The 21,232-nt window shown below is 43.8% G+C and overlaps 1 protein-coding gene across 1 annotated transcript in view; it reads right to left on the bottom strand.

The window, feature by feature from the left end:
* Positions 1–21,232, bottom strand: part of si:dkey-11f4.7 (piezo-type mechanosensitive ion channel component 2) — a 162,460-nt gene that overhangs the window by 66,959 nt on the left and 74,269 nt on the right. The window contains 8 exon segments of the mRNA XM_052031661.1: positions 3,583–3,672; positions 4,891–5,059; positions 6,938–7,034; positions 12,814–13,057; positions 14,387–14,552; positions 15,725–15,823; positions 16,785–16,989; positions 19,491–19,691. Coding sequence (XP_051887621.1) covers positions 3,583–3,672; positions 4,891–5,059; positions 6,938–7,034; positions 12,814–13,057; positions 14,387–14,552; positions 15,725–15,823; positions 16,785–16,989; positions 19,491–19,691 — 1,271 coding nt within the window.

The raw sequence follows: 21,232 nt of genomic DNA, 5'->3' as shown, positions 1-21,232 counted from the left end.
TTGTCCTGTACACGGAGATGGTACTGAGAGCAAATGATATTGGTGAGGTCCTGAGGAAGGACACAGCACACAGCAATGTGGCTGAGTGTGAGAAGAGGAAGGAGACAGAATTCCCAGAAGAAGGACCATTGACATATGATACCCTGGTGAGTCCAGCAGCAATGTGCACCACAGACAAGAATTTTGCAACAGCTTTGAAGGAAAATTTTAATCCAGGCTGCCGGAAATTTTCATGAGTTACATTTTGGCATGGAAAGTGACCAGAAGAAATGGTCAGTGGCTACGTAGGTCAGGCTGAAAGAACTGACAGAGGTGCCACATCAAGACCACTTTAGAGTGGGCAACATGAGATTGAGTGGTATGTGGACTGGATAATTAGCGAATTCAAATGGAGCTGGTGGACACAGAGACTTTAACATTTCAGGAGGCACAGCAGGGCTCAGCCATGGTAATAATGTTCAAAAATGTGGATTAGTTTCACATGAAGCATAAATCTGAGTATGGATGTCAGCCATGTGGGAGAGAGAGAGAGTGCCATTTCATTTTTTATCCTTAGTGATCAAGTGATCAGTGTTTTCAGAAGGAAATCCTTGAGTCACAATTGCCTAAAAGCTGGGAAATACCGGGGCACAAGGCAGTCTCAGGAATTAATGGGAGATCCATGGTAGTAGATGCATGTATACAGCATGGCGCAGTTTGTAAGGTCAGTGTTATAGTGTGAGGACTGTGGTGCAGATCGCCCAGTGATGGGCTGCAACATGTTGCACCAATCATGTGACGGGACCCCCCCCCATTAGGAAGTTGCAGCACCACTTTGTGGGCTTTCTCTGGTGGAGATCTGCAGATGCTGGGTGAACTATCACACACTGTCTGGTACAAGGGCAGGGGAGGAAGCTATCAGTCAACTATATTAGACGGCCAGGGTTGATGGGAAGGACCAGCTGGAGGCAGTAAGTATTAGCTGGGTGGAGATCCACATTCCCATCTCTAGGAGCTATCCATTTATTAGAGACTCAAGAGACTGCAGCAAAAAAAAACAAACAATCTGCTGGAGGAACTCAGCGGGTCGGGCAGCATCTATTGGTTGGTGGGGGGGGGGGGTTGGAGGGGAGGAACTGTCAACATTTCTGGTCAAGAACCTGCATCAGGGCTGAGATCCTTGACTTCCTTATCAGGAGACCAGTCAGTACAGGTCGGTAATAACATCTCCTCCTCGCTGACAATCAACACAGGCACAACTCAAGGATGCATGCTTAGCCCACTGCTTTACTCTCTCTACACTCATGATTGTGTCGCTAGGCACAGTTGAAACACCATCTATAAGTTCGCCAATGACACCACTATCAGTGGAATCTCAGAGGCTGATGAAGAGGTATACAGGAGTGAGATAGTTCGGCTGGTTGAGTGGTGTTGCAACAACAACCTCGCACTCAACATCAGCAAGCCTAAGGAAATGATTGTGGACTTCAGGAAGGGGAGGTCAGGAGAACACACACCAGTCCTCATTGAGGGGTCAGCAGTGGAAAGGGTGAGCAGCTTCAAATCCCTGGGTGTTAACGTCTCGGAGGATCTATCTAGGGCCCAACACACTGATGCAATTATGAAGAAGGCATGCCAGCAGCTCTGCTTCGTTAGGAGTTTGAGGAGATTTGAAATGTCACCAAAGGCACTTACAAATTTCTACAGATGTATGGTGGAGAGAATTCTGACTGGTTGCATCACAGCCTGATATGAATGCACAGGAACGCAAGATGTTGCAGAGGGTTATAGATGCAGCCAGCTCCATCATGGATACAACCCTCCCCACCATTCAGGAGATCCTCAAGAGGTGGTGCCTTAAGGCGGTGGCATCCATCGCTGAGGACCCTCACCATCCGGGACATGCCCTCTTCTCGTTACTACCATCAGGGAGGAGGTACAGGGGCCTGAAGACCCACACTCACTGATTCAGGAACAGCTTCTTCCCCTCTGCCATCAGATTTCTGAACGATCCATGAACACTACCTCATTATTCCTTATTTTTGTACTATTTACTTTTGTAATTTATAGTAATTTTATGTCTTTGTACTGTACCGCTGCCACACAACAACAAATTTCTCTTCATCTAAGTCAGTGATAGTAAATCTGATTCTGATTGAAGAGGAAAAAGAGCCTAAAGTATAGAGGGGAAGGGATGAGACAGGAGCTCGTAGATGATAAGTGGATTGAGGAGGGATGTGGGATTATGAGCGGGGGGGGGGGGGGGGGGGGTGGACGTGGGGGTGGGGGTGGAGCTGAGAGACAGAGGCAGGTGGTTCATTGTTGACCGATACCAGTGCCACATGCCCTTAAGCCACAGGTGGAGGGAGAGCTGTACAAGTCAGAAAAGAACAGGGTGATGCTGAAGGTTCAGCATGGTGTCCGGACACCACCAATACAGGTGGTCTCCAAAGCAGACAAAACAGTGTAAACATATGGGGATTAGAGGGTCATTCTGAACAGAATGGTTGATGATGAAAAGCATCCACAGCCGACTTCATTCACAGGTGCTCCATAGTTCAGTAAGCTGGACCTATCTAATGCCTACACACAGCTCAGTATGGACTTGGGGAGTCAAAGCTACCTGACAATTACTAACCAAGAGGTTGTGCAAATACTCCAAGCCGCTAAGGGGTTAAGTCAGCCCTTAAGATCTTTCAGCTCCTATTAGACAAAACGCTGCAAGGTATCCCAAGACGTCTGTGCAAACAAGGTGACATCTTGTCACACAGCCCTCAAGGGTTCTCAGGGAGATACCTGGCAGTTTGCAACAAAACTTTGCATGGCTAAAGTGGAACAAATGTGTTCCTTTTTGCAGCCTGACGTTGTTCACTGGGCTTCAGGGTTGATCAGGTGGGTGCAGGGACCTGCCTGGGGAAAGGTGGTGGGGGCAGTCCATGCCAGTGAGCTGGGTAATGTTACTGAGATTTGTTCTTTTCTGGGAATGCTTCAAAATTACTTGAAATTTTAACCAGGTTTTGGCCACCCCCTTGAGCCCTTTTCACAAAGAGGATCCCTGGCTCTGGGGAGAGGAGAATAATGAACAAATAAATTGTGTAGAACAAAGCTTAGTAGCAAATCCTTCCTTGTTCATTACGATTGCTGACATGTGATGCCTCAAGCCACGGGGTGGGTGCTGTCTTCAGGCACATCGTGGAACCAGAGCACAAGCTGCCAATTACTTCTCACACCCTCGCATCCGGTGAGAATAATGAACAAACTTGAAAGGAAAGGTTTTGCAGAGCAGTGGGGAGAAGGCAGGGGAGTGGGGCGTGTTGAATTGTTCTTGCAAAGACAACCAGAATGGCCTCTTTCTATGCCACGATCATTCTGCTTCACGTTGTTCGAATATGCTCCACTGGTAGCTCTGCTTGTCAGCATAATTAGCAATAGCCAAACACACTCAGGGCAATCATGGGCAGCAATGGCAATTTGGTCCATTCAGCTTTGTGTGTGACATTGTCAATTTGTTGTGCAGGGAATTAAAAGTCAAATATTTTAAGGGAGGAACTAGCCTGTTTCAGCCCATTCTTCCTTAGCCTACATTGATTAAATTAAACTTACTGTTTCTTCAGCATCTCCATGGATCGCCTTTCTTTCTCCAGTCTCATTGTGACTCCTTTTTTAACTTTTGCTTCAAACAGTTCAGCTCCTCTGTGCAAACAAAAGAATTGCATTTTTTTTAATACCTGGTATCTGAATACATCACAATTATCACATGAGCACTTCTTTGCACTTTAAATTTCACCTTATCACCTCTCTGCACTTCACATTTATACGTCAATTGACAGTCTCTCAGTACACGGTTTTGAAGTGCAGATCATCCCTGTAGGCGAAGTATGAAATTTTTGCAAATAATGAGGCAAATAACCAGTTATTTTGTACAACATCCATCAAAAGAAAAACGTGACATAAGACATTGGAAAGCTTGAAAATAAAAACAAAACACAGATGCTGGAATCTAAAATATAAACAGAGAATGCTAGAAACACTCAGCAGGCCAGGCAGCATCTTGTGGGAAGAGAAACAGATAAAGTTACAGGTCGAAGACCCTTCGCCAGAACTGGGAAGAAGACAAAAGAAGCTTGTTAATCTGTAGAGAGGGGGATGTCTTTCTGGTCGGGTAAAACGGTCACCATAGGGATAAGCTGTGAACAAGGTCATCCGGTCAATGAGTAGACGGGAGTAGTTAGAAAGTGACAAAAGACATAGACAAAAGAATGTAGGACTTTGCAAAATGCAGAGCAGGAAGACGTGCCTGGCAGAACATTGGAGAGCTTTCTGTTCTGTTCATATTTATTGTAAGAGCTTGACACCCATTTAAGTTTCACTTGGTTTAGTCAGTCACACTTGTGTTATAGTTGGTGGAACTCATTACAAGTCTCAAGCACAAAGCTGGATTTGAGCACACAAGCCCGACTGCACTTCACTAAGGCACTGAAGGAATGCTGCAAGACCAGAGGTGTGGAATTTCGGTTCAGCCATCTCTCCAGCGGATGGGTAAACCAGAGACGTTATTTGATGAACAGTCGGGATCAATCCTGATTCTCCCCCAGTGCTAACAAGCATAGATTTCCCAACAAAGTCAGAGAGAGGTGTTTGGGCAAACCAGCCTTGGAAGATCACCTGTGTGGGCACTGATGAATTGCAGAGTATTAGTGGCCGGCCACCTTGGAAGAATCAGTGTGCCTAAAAGAAACTGGACGTGGGAACCTCTGAACCAACGGGGTTTAATGGCACGCTAGAGAGAAGTTTAATATTTGAGTTTCACTTTGCGAATTCGCAGTGGTGCAAACACCCCTGGAGGAATGTCACAAAGCATTGGGTTAGCCAGGGTCCAGAGTGATTTAAGCTTGCAGGAATCATTCTCACCTTGCTGCCAGCAGTTTTGAAGCCTTCAGATCGGCGACCACATACAGGAAGTAGTAACTCAGAAAGACCCTCCTCTGGGCTAGTAGGAAGAGGAAGCAGACACTATCCCAGATAATGCCTGCCTGCTTGCTTGGGACTTCGCAGGCTTCACGCAGGTTGTCTGTATTTGCTGGAAACATATAGGGAAATATCGTGAAACTCCACCAGGAATCTGAGCACTAACACCATGTTCTTCCTGTCAACTTTCTCTGCTCCTTTCCAGAGGGACTTCTCATTCTGCAAAAGCATCAATCAGGGTTGCAGACATCCAGAAATGTCCTGGACCCTACAGGAATTTAACAATTAATATCTCCTAGATTCCACCCCAAGCAATTTAAGAGAAAATTCATAGAACTTTTAGAAACAAATCCCCTTGAACCATTTTGTTTGTAAAATTATTGGGCAAAGAGAGAAAGGCCATTGGTCAAGAATCTTCCAATTGTATAACTGAGAGCCTTTGCTACTTCCAAGTTGTATAGCATGGTGAAACACCATGAACATGGCCCATGCTGACCAACCAATGGCAGTGGTGTGGAACCAGGCATTCGGAGGCAGAAAGTCATGTCATGCCCTGACTCATCAACTATCTTCCAACAGTTTGTCCACTGGCCACCTACCAAGAATGGGGCTAGGCAGTGTAAGCCAGCAGAACATTTTGAACCCCACTGCCCGGAAATTCAACTGAATCATGCTTTTTTTTCCATCAAATACAATTAAAACTCTATTAATTTTCTAGACTGAGTTTCCAGGTTGTTTCATATCAATCAAAAAATCGAGCGGGGAATATCCCAAGCCCAGCACTCTTGTGATGCTGATGTGATTTGCACATTGGAGTTCATGTGACAATATTACTCCCCATACAATGATCCTTTGAAGCATTACGGGGAAGGTAGGACCAGTTGTCCTGAGAGTGTCAGTTGCTGAGCAGACTAGGACAACATGGTCTTCCCAGCACATTCCCTCACTTCACCAATTGATCTCCCATCACATACCCCTGGTCTCCAGCCCAACAACAAACTCCCTCCCACCAATTCCCCGATAACTCCAGTGAAAAGACCAGGCATGATTACCACCACTTCCCATCTCACCCCTCCCGGAGGGTGGGCTCGTCCTGATCCCAATCTCGCCACACCAAGTTCTGATCTTATCCAGGACCCTCCCAACACTAATTGCTGATCTTCCTGATTTCTCACATGCCAATATCCTCGACCTTCCTCAACACAAACTGCTGATCTTCACCTGAGACCTCCTTCAACGCAAGGCACCAGTCTACCCCGATCCTTGCCAACAGCATGCTCATCATCAGCCAACCTATCAACAACAAATGCTGATGATTCCCCATCTGCTTCAGCGCTTTGCTCATCCTCCCTCTTCCCCTTATCATCTGCCAATTGTTCCTCAATCATCTTGTTGATCTTGATGAACCCCCTCAGCACCAGCTGCTCGTCTCCCATGACCCCTGACAACACCAAATGCCGAACCTCCCCAGTTTCTCTCAACACCAAACGATGATCTCCTCCGATTTCCCTCAACATTTCACCTCAATCTCCCCCAATACCAAACACCAATCTTCCCTTGATCCCCCTCAACACTGGCTGCTCATCTCTCCCACTGCCCTTCCCCCCAAAAAAACAAGTTCTGGTTTCCTGCTCCCAATCCACCCTCCGTAGCAATGCTGGTCTGATTCTTCTCCTGATCCCCCCACATTCCCATTGATAGAGGTCCAAGTGGTCTGTGGTCACCAAGCTCCTGAGCCCAGCCTTGGGAAGAGTGATGATTGGCATGTTTCTAGCTATGAACATGTCCATCAGCTCTCTGTAGAAGGCTGTGGGCACAATGTTCAACAGAAGGCCAATGCCCATCCCACACATATTAATGGGCGCACCTGTGGCTCAAGTAGCTCTGGGTTTCCTAATGTTTAAAGGATAATTTTGCTCATTTGGTACTGGATGTTGGGAATCTCATGTCTGACGTCTGAGTGTGGTGAAATGAACTATTATCTACTCACGCAGGTCATATTCCTTGATTGTACATGCCATTCCAAATGTCTGCACCACCCAGCAGTTCCCCTCAAGCAAGCTCTTCAAGTAGACACAGGAGCCAATCTGTCAGGGATCAATCACGGCACGAGTTAATTTGTCAAGAACTTTGTTCCCGCAGCACTGACCGTCTCTGTAATATTTCCCTCTCCTACTAAAAACACTGTCAACAAAGTGAGAGCCAAAGGCCGGAGTATGTACACATTCTGCTGGTGAACAATGACTTGGAGACACCATGCATCAGTAAAATCACCTGCTTGAATACATTCCTCTTTTCAAAGTATACACTTGTGTCTGTACGCATGCATGATTAAGTATAGATTCTTCATTAAGCATGCCTTGTGATTAACCATGCACACATTGTTAAATTAGCTAAATAAAAGGAGCACAAGATATAGATCCCCAGTGAGTAAAAGGTGTGCAGGAAACAGCCTGGTGGGTGAAATCAACCTGGGAGACTGGAGCCAGTGAGTCTGAACAAACACTCATATTCTCATATTTTTATTTTATGTTTGCAGATTTAAAGAAAGAGCTAGGAAATTAAATTGTTCATTAACATCAAATAAAGATGTAGCAGTAATTGTATTTTACATACATCCTTTGCTAACTGAATTAATTTAATAAATAGAGATACGACAGGGCACCTTGGATCCATGGAATAGACATCCATGTGGAAACTCCAGGATATTTCCTGTGTCCTGGATCTTCACAGGTATAGGAATATAGGGCACAAACTCTGGATTTCTGACCCTGAGGAACAGCTGACAGCACTACAGTCCATCTGTGAGGCTGAGTGCTGCATGAATAGCACATTACAGGAGGTGGTCACCCTGCAGCTCACCAGGGTACAGGCAGAGAGGGAATGGGTGACTGCTAGAAGACGAAGTAAGAACAGGTCATTGGCGAGATTCCCCTAGAGCATCTTGCTCCCTCACCAGTATTTAGTTCTGAACTCTGATGGGGGAAGAGGACTTCCGTGGGGAGTGAAGCCACAGACAAGTCCACAGCACCATGACAAGATGAAGGACGTGGGGAAAAAAAGAGGGGTAGGGTGGTTAGAAGGAGGGATAGGCCAAGTAGCAGGAACCAGTAGTAATGAAAAGCTGTTTGTCGCACTGGAGGGAAGTGTACTCGGACTTGGGTGTTTGGGACAAAATTTCGATAACAGTTGATGGCACAATATGGAGACGTATTAAACTGTGAGGTGGACAGTGATAGACTACTTGGAGATAGAGACAGGCTGGTGGATAGGTCACAGATAAAGTTTAATGCTGAAAAATGAGGTGTTACATTTTTGTAGGAAGGATGAGACAACATAGAAACACAGAAAATAGAAGAATCGGCCATTCAGCCCATCAAGCCTGATCCACCATCCAATTTCATCATGGCTGATCATCCAAATTCAGTCCCTTGTTCCTGCTTCCTCATTCTCTCTTCTCTCCTCTTCCATCGGGTAGAAGATACAGGAGCCTGAGATCACGTACCACCAGACTTAAGGAAAGCTTCTACCCTACTGCAATAAGACTACTGAATGTTTCCTCACGATCTACCTTGTTGTGACCTCGCACCTTATTGCACTGCACTTTCTCTGTAGCTGCGACACTTTACTCTACTGTTATTGTTTTTACCTGTACTACATCAATGCACTCTCTACTAACTCAATGTATCTGCACTGTGTAATGAATTGACCTGTTCGATTTGTTTGTAAGACAAGCTTTTCACTTACCTCGGTACAAGTGACAATGATAAACCAATACCGATTTGGCCTCAGCTGCCTTCTGTGGTACAGAGTTCCAGGTTCACCACTCACTGGGTGGACAAGTTTCTCCTCATCTCAGTCCTGAACGACCTACCCTACATCATTAGGCTGTGACCTTGGGTTCTAAACTTACTCGACATCAGGAACAACCTTCCTGCATCACATCTGTCCAGTCCCATCAAGATTTTAGAAGTTTCAATGAGGTCCCCTTTCCTTCCAAACTTTAGCAACCATAAGCCCAATTCCTCTTTATATGTTAATCCTGTCATCCCAGGAATCAATCTGATGAACCTCTACTGCACGCACTCCATGGCAAGAACATTCTTCCTCAGATAAGGAAACCAAAACTGCACACAATACTCAAGGTGCTCTCCCACGCAGACCCTATACAACTGCAGCAAGACATCCCTGCTCCTGTACTCAAACCCTTTGGCTAGGAAGGTCCACATATCATCTGCCTTCTTAACCACCTGCTACACTTACATGCTTATCTTTCACTAACTAGTGCATGAGGACACCCAAGACTCGTTGTACCTCCTTCTTTCCCATTCTATTGCCATTCAGATAATAATCTGTCTTCCTGCCTTTGTCTTCAAAGTGGATAACCTCACATTACTTCATCTACTATGTATCTGCCAACTCACTCAATCTGTACAAATTACTCTGGAGCCTCCCTGAATCCTCCACAACTCTTTCTTTCTTTTTCAATCTTTTTATTAGTTTTCAAATTAATACAGATTACTATATCAATGTTTATACATGTAATACAAAGAGATCAGGAGAACAATCATGACATGGATAATCATAAAGAACAATAGAGTATAAAAAAAATCTGTAGATCCAATGATCTGTTAGTGAATGAATATAATATAAAAGAAAAAGATTTATTATAAAATATAAAAAAAGAAAAACCCCAAAAGAATAAGAAAAATTATAAACAATATATCAAACCAAACTAAGCTAAAGAAAAAAAAACAAAAAAAAAACTGGACTAAAATTTCTCAATAGAAACAAAGCAATATTATGTCATCAACTCCGTTCCTCTAAATTGAAAGGTTATTATAAGGGGATCTATATTATGTGAAAATATTGAATAAATGGACTCCAAACTTCCTCAAATTTAAGCGAAGGATCAACAGTACCACTCCTAATTTTTTCCAAGTTTAAACATGATATAGTTTGAGATGAATCCTCCACAACTCAATCCCATCCAGTGTCCGTCCTCCACAAACTCGGAGATATTACATTTAATTCCTGCATCCAAGTCATTAATATATTGTGAATAAGCTGGATTCCAATTAACAAACTCTGCAGTATCCCACTGGTCACTGCCTGCCACTTGGAAAATAATGTGCATATTCCCAATCTTGGTTTCCTATCTGCCAACTGGTCCTTGATCTAGATCAATACATTACCCCCAATCCATGTGCTTTAGTTTTGCACACTGATCTCTTATGTGAGATCTTATCAGAAGCCTTTTGAAAGTTCCAATACACCACATCTATCAGTCTCCCCGATCCACTTTACTATTCACATCATCACTAAATTCCAGTAAATTTGTCAAGCATTTGCCTTTGCTCTACTGTTCTATGTTCCTTTATTTCAATTCAGGACCCTGGTCTCAGAATCAACTACTTCACTCTACGTCTTGATGAATTCTACCACATTATGGTCACTCCTCCTAAAGCAGCCACTCACAACAAGAGTGTTAATTACTCCCTTCTCGTTACACAAACCCAGTGCTAGGATGGCCAGTTCCTTGGTTGGTTCCTCAACACATTGGTCCAGAAAACCATCCTGTAAACTCTCCAGGAATCCCTCTTCCACAGTATTGTTACTTGTTAGTATATGTAGACTATACGTAGATTAAAGTTAATTCAGTCTGATTTCTAGGTTCAGCATGCAATGTAGTTAAATTATACATATTTAATAGATGTTGTTGGTTAGGTTGATTTAACAGATTTTCTTGCTTCATCTAATGCTTCTGATTTATTATACAGCCTGAGGCAATGAAAATGGCTTCCCAGTATATTGACGTTAGAGTAGCCAGGAGCCATTTCTCCCACAGGACTAATGCCAGCTCCATATGTGAGTAATTGATTCTAACCACTTACTACAATTACCCACAGATCTTACTGCTTAAATCTCATGTTAAAATCGCTTCCTAAAGGAAGATTCACCCTGTGCACTAAATCTTACCTGTGACTATAGTCCTTCCGACTGAAATCTTAAAATTTTAACTCTCCCTAATCCAGCAAGTTTTCAGTAAATATTTTCAAATTTCTCTTTTCATAACTATTCTACTTTAAATCTACAAGTTGTACGAATCAAATATCCTTTCACTACTGTAAAACTCTGTTAACTCTGCATGCTCAGGACTTTGCTGCTGCTGGACTAGCAGATTTTCCAGATTGGCAGGTATTTCATTAATACTCCAACACATTTTTAATTCATTTTTTAAGAAAAAATTATACAGTAATCTTCCAGTTAAACAGGAAGCTTCAAGTGAACATGGCCAACAGAACCAGGTGAGTTTAAAGGAGTGCAGGATGTGGGACCCTGGTGAGTGGATAGGCAGCATTGGAACTGAAGCCCCAGCGAGTGGTAGGAAAGTGTGGGAACCAGATCCCAGTGAGCGAATATGGAGCACGGGAACCAGGGCACCAGTGAGTGGACGTGGAAATTGGGCTCCTGGTGAGTGATCAAGGAATGTGGTAAATGTTACCTGGTGAACCAGATGTTAAACCATCGGGATTTCCAAATGGATGGTGGATTATTGAAGCTTTACTGTAATAACGTTCCCAAAGTACACCCTCTAGCCAAAGCAATATCATGTACAAACTCAACATCACATACTTATTTATTAAACCAGGAGTGTGAAATATCATGTGGTGGCTTTGCAGCACCCTACCATTCTGTTTAGGGGCTAATGTTTGTTCAGGACCTGTTGGTGCACTGAACAAGCTGAAAGTCCTTTCCCATGTGTGCTCTATTGGGAAGCAGGAAGCTGGAGGGTCACAGGGTCAGGACATTAAGTGGGATGGAAAGGAATTGATTAAATTGGGGCTTGAAAGTCAGTCTCATAATTGGGCTGGGAGAACGGAGGCTGCAACTGATAGTGGGATCTCCAGGGGCTCAAGGAAAAGCCGTCATCTAATGGATAAGATTTTAACCTAGGAGGACCTGTTTGAGGTGGATTCCCAGGGCCGTAGTCAAGCACAGAAACAGGAGGATACAGCAAATGAATTCATGCAAGGAGGGTGGTCTTTAGTTTTCTGAGCCATTGGGATTATTTCTGAGACAGGTGCGACCTGTGCGAATTGGACAAGTTACATCTCAGCACGTACAAGATTAATATCCTGGCGGTAGGGCAAGGGGAGAAACTGGCTTGCTGGAGCTGTTGAGGGTTTAAACTAGCTTTACGGGGGGGGGGGGGGGGGGGGTGTTCAGGAAGGAGAGAAGCAAAGTGGAAATGAAAGGTAGAAAGGTAGTCAGCCAAATAAATGGGGAGAAGAAAATGGCACTGAGGTGGAAGATCAGCTATGATCTTGATGAATGGTGGGGCAGACTCAAGACGACAAGTAGCCTCCTGCTCCGATTTCTTATGTTACGGGTTGTCTTAAGTGCGGCAGAAGCAGATTTCACACGTGCTGAGGAGGCTTGCTTCTGCACAGATCATAGATAATGAAAGCAATCCCTTGGACTCACAGAGTCTGCGTGACTATCAGCCACCTATTTACACTAGTCTATATTAATCCTGGGATTAACGTAGGGGGGGTCTGGTATTGTCCACAGGCCATGCGTGGGGTGGACAAAAAATTCACAGGAGAGGCATCCAGACGTGCATTGCAAGCTGCGGTGCACTACTGCCTATAGTTAGGTACCTCCATGCATTAGATACATGGAGGACCTAGAAGGAAAGTCACAAACTTTGCCAATCGTGCAGTAAAAGACTTCCATTTTCCTTATCCAATGTTTTTTCCACAGAAATCCATGAGCCAGCCAATAGAATTTCAGGATCAGACTCTTTGGACTGGGGATTGGCCATGCCAGCGAATGAGATCAGGTAGAGTGAAGGGCACATACGGAGAACACGTTCTTTGTCACGATCACCAGGATAGTGTAGCCAATCAGGTAGTCCCAGTGGCTAACTATGACTCTAACTGGCTTCAGGAGCAGCTGTCCTCCGGAGAACAGGAAGTAGAAACAGGCCACCAGGTAACCCATGCAGAAGATGTTGATCCTGCTCGTCCCAGTGATGAAGATGAGGCACAGCACAAACCAGAATAAGTAGCTGAAAACAACCACTTTCAACATGTCTAAATAAGACCTGACAGAAAAACAAATCCACATGAAGTAGTTAGCATCACTGCAGTAACTCAGAAAAAGATTCACAGTATAAACCACTGACTTTCACTTTCACAACAATTCTATACGGTTGCATTAGATAAATTGTGGAAGACATAATGGGGTGGGGGGGGGAGGAAATTATTCTCACAGCCTGTTTAACAATGGTATACAACTTTTTTTTAAGAGTGGGGACTAGATTAACAGTAGTAATCCCTGCTGAAAGCCACTCAAACACTCTTTATTTTCACTCACAGTGACAGATACCGATATTTTAGTTACATATATGAAGTTACAAGTTCTAAGGTTTATGATCAGATTCCTATCAAACAACAAACCAGTAATAATTTCATCACTTAAAATGCAATGAATTGTTCATTTCATCTACAAATTGTGTGTGCGAGAGCATTATTTGCTTGAAGTCATTTATAAACCCCTAAACACTCCAATACTCAATTTTGAACTCACGAATATCTAATCCTGGATTTTAAGATATCCACTGCCTTTCCAATTAAACATTCCTTTGCAAAATATACTTCTTAGATTGGCCAAGTGGTTTACTTTCATTTTCTTTTTAAAAAGACTTGCACCAGTTTTCTCTCCAAATTTTATTTAGCTGCTACTTACATTTACTAGAAAGCTGTAGATGAAACGAGCAATTCATTGCACTTTTAAGTAAGGAAACCATTACTGGCATTCATCCAGCTCTCATCAAAGATAGATTAACTTCCGTCCATGGTTGTCTGATCCATTTATTTTCAGTTATAAACTGGGAAAGATATTCTGATGTTCTTCAGTATCTGCAGAACTTTAGCATCTGCTGATACTTCTGTCTTGGGTACTTACTGTTAGAATTTGTACCTAATTTACGTGTGGTGGAATGGTTTTACAGATAAAATCTCTAGTTTTGGAGGCAGCAGTTACTTTTGTACTGTGAATACCTGCAGGTTTCTGCATGAAACACCCAAGTCCTATTCACAGATGCGTTATTCCAATTTACATACTTACAAAACATGAGTTTACTTCTTATCACCAAGGCACGGAGGAGTGTTCCTGAACCTAGTCCAGTCCAGAGAAATTGGTGATCAGGTACCAATGTAGAATTGCTTCTAGTTCTGCACCCAGCCCCGTCCAGGAGCGTTAATCCCCGAACCAGGACCAGTCCAGGAGCGTGACGTGGTTAAAAGTTGCTCACATCACCCATGGGGATTCTTAAACTGAACACCAAATTTCCACTGGGAGCCTTGGGTTAGTTGATACCACGGATTCTCCGAGTTACCTGGAATGACCGGGTTTTCCGGGAATGGCGTACCTGCAGTGTAGGAAGTTGGCGACGGGGATGTACTGACTGACGGTGGCCGTATCCAGACTGCGGCTGATCTCTGTGTTCTCCCCGGCCATCAGCCGCACCGCTGCCTTGTTCTCACCTTCAAACATCTGCCACTGGTTGGATGCGTACAACAGCAACATGAAGTCATCTGAGAGTAAATCAGCAAAAAAAAAATCCTTCTGTAATCTACTCACCAGGGGAACAACAGAGTCTTAACAATAACTACACAGGAGCTGGAGCAATGACCATGACTGCACTAAAGGATCATTCAGCCCAGGAGTCTATGGTAGTCCTCACGGAGGAAGCTATTCAATCCTCTTCCTCCCCTTCCCCAAGCTCTGCTCACAGGCCTGAAAATTATTTTCCCTTAAAGGTGTAGCTGACTCCATTTCCCCACCTGTGCACTTGGTGAGTTCAAAATTATCCAGAAATTGCTTTTCTACTTCCCTGATGTGCTAAAGCAGTGTCACATGATGCATTAATGCTGTTAGAAGGGCTCACAATGTGGTCATTCCCCCTTGTTGGTAACACTCCCGACCTCAAAAGACAGTGCTAACAACTGTGTTAGAATGTAGAACACTACAGGACAGTACAGGCCCTTCAGCCCACAATGTTGTGCCGACATTTTATCCTGCTCTAATATCTATCTAACTCTTCCCTCCCAAATGTTAACCCTTCCCTCCCATTTCTCTATCATTCATGTGGCTATCTGAAAGTCTCTTAAATGTCCTTGATGTGTCAGTCCCCACAACTTCTGCCAGCAGTGCGTTCCACGCACCCACCACTCTCTGTGTGAGAAACCTACCTCTGACATCCCCCTTACACCTTCCTCCAATCACCTTAAAATTATGTCCCCTCGTGTTACCACGAGATTGCACTGCATTACTCACATCCAGCCTGTTATATCTGTTTAAGAGCGTTCTGATTTCAATATTCATACCAGCATGTAAATTAGGGGTCTAAGTTAGGCCACTTGACCCTCAAATTTATCTTCTTTAAATACTCCCAATGATCTAGCTTCCACAACCCTCCGGGTAGAGAATCCATGGGATTAACCACCTCAGTTTTAAATGATTTCTCCCTAATCCTGTAACTATAGCCTCATTTAAGATTCTCCCACTAGTGTAAACTTTCTTTCTTCTTTTTTCAGCAAATTTCCGCTATTATTCCCAATAGAAACCTGGCTTTCAGTCACATTTATGTAGGTTAGAATCTTAATTGTGATCAGACTTGGAACCCATCAAACCTAGAGTTTGAAGATGAAAAAGATGAATTCACTGCCTTGTTAGAATTTCAAGATCCTACATGCTGGATACTCACAGATGAGGAACATAGGATTGGGTCTCCTTATGAAGTCTGGCAGATACAACCACTTAATGAGATTGGAACTCAGCCCAAGGCTGGATCTCCAAGGATAATCTGTAAAGGATACCACAAATGAAGGAAGAACTCACTCCTGGATTACTTATACAAACAGGCCATTGAACATTGAGAGACTAGGCTGGGACTAATTCCCACTCCACTGCTTGGATCTATTAATGGTACGGGTGTGTTTGAATGAATGCACAGCAGAGAGTTTTCAGGAATTGGAGTCGAGCACTGGCTGCTGGTACCCAGATAAAGCTTAGTTCCCGGGAGGGAGGACAAGACTGTTGGGAGCTGAGGAGCACAGCAATGGGGTAGGTTGGTGGTGGAACTGAGTGTTAGGACGGAGCGCTATTATTGACAAGAATCAGGTGACTTGAAAATTATTCGATTAGTTTAGCTGCATTTTGGGGCTTGGTCATATTTGCATATTTTGGACCACGATGGACCTTATCCAGAGTTAATGCAAGTGCTGGAAACACCTCAGGGTCACATGCAGGGGTCGGTGGGAAGGGTGGAATATCATGATGTTTCCAAGTCTCTGCATCTAATAACATGAGGAGATAGTCCCCACTGTACTTCAATACCAACCCCTGGTGCTGTCTGGGTGGAGTTTGCCCATTTTCCTGGGTGCTCAGGTTTCATCCCACATCCAGGAAATGTGGGGGTTGGCGAGATAATTGGCCACTGTAAATTGGTCCTAGTATGCAAGTGAGTGCAAGAATCTGTGGAGGTGGTACATGGAGGGCAAGTTGATGGGAACGGAAGTAAATAAAATGGGTTTGTGTAGGATTATTCTAAAAATGGGTGGTTGATGGTCAGCATGGGCCATAGGGCCTGTTTCCACTGCTAACTCTCTCTATGACTCTATAGCACCTAAGCAGCAGCTTACGAACCATCTGTTGACATCACCAGGATGCACAGTGACATGAGTTGTATTTTTAGCATTTTCCCAAGGTTAAGCTCCACAAAACGATTTGTTGATTTACGTTACTCAGGCGGTTTGAGGATGCACCTTTGCAGAAAGAGGGAGGGATCCCAAGACACAGCGAGTACTGAAATGTAATGATGCAGGCAATGAAACAGCAGTACTTGGGCCATATCTCAGCAATGGCCTTCCTCCGGCGCCGGCAGACAATGGCAGTCAGGTACAAGGCGTGAATCGCAGAGTACAAGTCCATTCGCTGTCCAATGAGGTTGATGGCCATCATGAAGCAGACCTGAAAAAAAAACAGTGAGGCCTTTCATATATCAGTTTTCACCTTGTTGCTTTGTTTAACACTGCCCTGTGCTCATCTCATTGATGCAGATTCCCCAGAGCTCTTCAAGAAGCTTGGGTCCAAAGTACCGTTTGTATTCTGAGGAATCATTATCACATTCGGCCTCCTGTGTTGTCAGCAGAGGTTCCACTGGACCTCCAGTTCCACAGCACACACTAATTCACGTTTACCTTAGACCTCGAAGGTTTTCATGTGCATGGGAATTATGTAAAGATCCCATGCTTTCCACCCATCTACCTCACACTGCTCTACACATATTTTGTGTGTCATAAACTTGAGTCAGTTGTACAGCACAGAAACAGGCCCTTCAGCACGCTGCCCCCCCCACCCCCATGCTGACCATGCCCATCTACACGAATCCCATTTGCCCACATTAGGTCCATATACTTCTATGCCCTACCTATACAAGCACCTGTCTAAACAGTTTCTACGATTCTATATTCAATAACTACCAATCTCTATATAGTCCTTCACGACACTTCCTAAATCTGTGCACCAATTCCCGTATAACCTCAACCACAGCACCAGCACTGTCTGAACTATGTCTAATATCTGTCTGATTTATCCCACCATAATCTACATCACTGCATTCGGGTGATCTATTCCATTACCCCTGTATTTAACCGCTTGCATATCTATCCCATAATACTTCCACCGCATATTATACTACCTACCCAATCAATCCCAACATAAATCACTAATTTGCCAGAGGTGTGTCTGCAGTAATTTGGTTCTAGCCTCGTGAACTAACTTTGTTGACAACCACTTTATACAATATCACAATACAAGTAAATATTGACACATGTATACTTAATTAATAGTCAATAAACACTCTTAAATTCAGCTTCTGATCAACAAACATGTGACATATGTTAAATTCTGAATGTGCATAAGAACTCTAAATGCAGCTCTGATTGATTAAACATTCTAGTGACCTAAATGGATGAATTAGCTAGGTTTTGCAGAGGATGCTAATGATAATCCAGCTAATGACATTCCAAAAACTTCCCCCTCGCCCCACTGAAAGTTTCAATAGCACCCTGAGCCAAATGTGATGGGCAGAAAGTAAAGCTGACCTCACAAACAGATCACCTCTATTTAGTAAAGATTGGCTCAAAGAATGAAAGGAGAACTGGAATAATGTATCTAGTGTAAGTACGTCACACTCACATCTAGCTAACCTTCCAGTGAAATATGCCAATATGTTCAAAGATTTGTCTAATTAGAGGACAGAAAGCCCACATGTGAATGAACTACAATGGGTCTAGAGATGGATGCTGTATCAACTTCTGTTGGTCTCCAGGATCAACACAAGCAACACCAGTCCAGTTTCAAAGATCAAAGAAAACTTGAAACCCAGTTATAGGGTTAACCTTATAAATTTGTAAACATTGTCAAACCTATTCCACTCTTTTCTTTAAAAGGGGAAAGTAGTGTAGTAAATAAGTGGGCTGTTACTGTATAATGTATTTGATCATGTGTGGGTATCAATGAAAGTGCAGGCAGTCTAGAACTGTGAATAAACCAAAAACAACTTTGAGCTTCTACACATTACACCCTGGGAATGAGGAAGCCACAGGGAATTGGCAAGGGAAGTCAAGAGTTATAGAATACTATCTCAACAGTCTCACATCTGTCAACAACTTTTACCAGATGATTACATCATTCTACTCTTCATGCCGGGAACAGTGTGTGCTGGTAAGGCTGTCATTTCTAGTCCAAACTGTCAGTGGTTGTCCTTGAACTCCTGGTAGTGGTTGGAGACACCTGACTGTCTACCCAAGCCAATTCAGACAGTCAAACTCAACCACATTGTATAGAACTGCAAGTCCAGATGAGAAAGGGTGGACAGGTTCCTTCCCTAAAGGCCCCAAATCGGTTTCTTCAACCATCTGACAGATTCATGCTCACTTTTACTGAGACAACCTTTGTATTTCCACTTTTTTTTTGGAAGAACAGGATTCAGATATTCACACTCTGATAATACACTCTCTGATGGTTCAAAAATCCCAATGGTCTGGCCCTTGGGACTTCCACATTCCCTTGAAACTCACTGAGACCCCCATTTCTGTGCACCCTTTAAACTCACCAGCGCCCCATTTCCTGCACTCTCTTGAAATTCACTACTGTGAAACATCTGAAAAAAAAGGGAATTAAAAGTGTGTTGTAGTATTAATGGAATAACATCCAATAGTCTGGGAAATCTGCCAGTCTGGCACCAATGTTCCCAGTGTGCCAGATTAATGGAGTTTTACTGTGTTAACTAAAGGACTTGAGCTCACAGCCTGTAATGAAAACCACTGGGCCACCCTTTCTACCCTAGTGTCAGTGCCATGGATACATCACGTCGACAGTGAAATCCACATTAATCTACGTTCTCGGGATTCTCAAAGAGGAATGAAAGCCTGAAGAAGTGATTCCCTCCTGTAGGCAAACAGTACCTCCAGCCCAAACTTGTAGAAGAAGTAGTTGATAAAGTATTTGATGCAGTTCAATAACCCATCATCCAAATGTAGCCGGGTGACATTGTCCAGCAGGGTCCCTGTCAAGGGTGTCTTTAACCCATTCTGGAGCCTGTAGTACTGTTGATGGCGATAGACAGTCACTTCGAATGCCAGCAAACCCAGGATGATCAGGTGGTTCTAGACAAACAAGATGCAATATGTTTAATGACAACATAAAGGACTGGTTGCTGATCAGCTGTGGTATCCTGACGCTGGCCATTATATCACATCACTACTGGTATATGACATTGATTGTAAAGCTATTTTCAACTAGTTAAATCAATTAACACCAACAGTATAGATGATTTGGTTCAGTGAAATATTGGAAGTATCCAGGAAACAAAGAACCAGGAAGCGTATAGGAATACTCCTGGGTATTGAAACTGTTAATACAGAAGGTGCAAAGAAAATGATCGCTGAAGCCAGGTCACATCTGAAGTCGGGAAACTCATAAGACCAGAAGACATAGGAGCAGAACGAGGCCATTCGGCCCATTGAGTCTGCTCCACCATTCGATCATGGCTGATTCATTTTTCCCTTTCAACCCCATTCTCTTGCCTTCTCCCCGTAACTGTTAATGCCCATACTAATCAAGAACCTATCAACCTCCGCTTTAAATATACCCAATGACTTGGCCTCCACAGTTGTCTGTGGCAATGAATTCCACAGATTCACTGTCCTCTGGCTGAAGAAATTCCTCCTCATCTCTGTTCTAAAGGGAAGTCCTATTCTGAGGCTGTGCCCTCTGGTCCTGGACTCAACCACTACTGGAGACATCCTCTCTATTCAGGCCTTTCAATATTTGATAGGTTTCAATGAGATTCCCTCTCATCCTTCTAAACTCCTGCAAGTACAGGCCCAGAGCCATCAAACGCTCCTCATATGTCAACCCTTTCATTTCTGGGATAATTCTTGTAAAGCTCCTCTGGACCCTCTCCAATGCCAGCACATCCTTCTTTAGATACGGGACCCAAAACTGCTCCGAATACTCCAAATATGGTCTGACCAATGACTTATAAAGCCTCAGCATTACATCCTTGCTTTTATATTCTAGTCCTCTTGAAATGAATGCTAACATTGCATTTGCCTTCCTTACTACCGACTCAACCTGCAAGTTAACCTTTAGGGAATCCTGCACAAGGACTCAAGTCCCTTTGCACCTCCAATTTCTCCTGAATTCGCTCCCCATTTAGAAAACAGTCTACACCTTTATTCCTTCTACCAAAGTGCGTGACCGTACACTTCCCTGCGCTGTGTTCCATCTGCCACTTCTTTGTCCATTTTCCCCAACCTGTCCAAGTCCTTCTGCGGGATCCCTGCTTCCTCAACACTACCTCCACCTATCTTTGTATCATCTGCAAACTTGGCCATAAAGCCATTAATTCCACCATCCAGATCATTAACGTATTACGTGAAAAGTAGCGGACCTAACACCGGCCCCTGCGGAACACCACTAGTCACCGGCAGCCAACCAGGAAAGGCGCCCTTTATTCCCACTCTTTGCCTTCTGCTAGTCAGCCAAACTTCTATCCATGCTGGTACCTTTCCTGTAATACCATGGGTTCCTATCTTGCTTAGCAGCCTCATGTGCAGCACCTTGTCAAAGTCCTTCTGAAAATCCAAGTAAACAACATCCACGGACTCTCCTTTGACTATCCTGCCTGTTACTTCCTCAAAGA

Source organism: Pristis pectinata, chromosome 16, assembly GCF_009764475.1.
Source record: "Pristis pectinata isolate sPriPec2 chromosome 16, sPriPec2.1.pri, whole genome shotgun sequence".
Classification (NCBI taxonomy): domain Eukaryota; kingdom Metazoa; phylum Chordata; class Chondrichthyes; order Rhinopristiformes; family Pristidae; genus Pristis; species Pristis pectinata.
The sequence above is the reverse complement of the archived record's forward strand: the minus strand, read 5'-3'. Positions and strand labels throughout refer to the sequence as shown.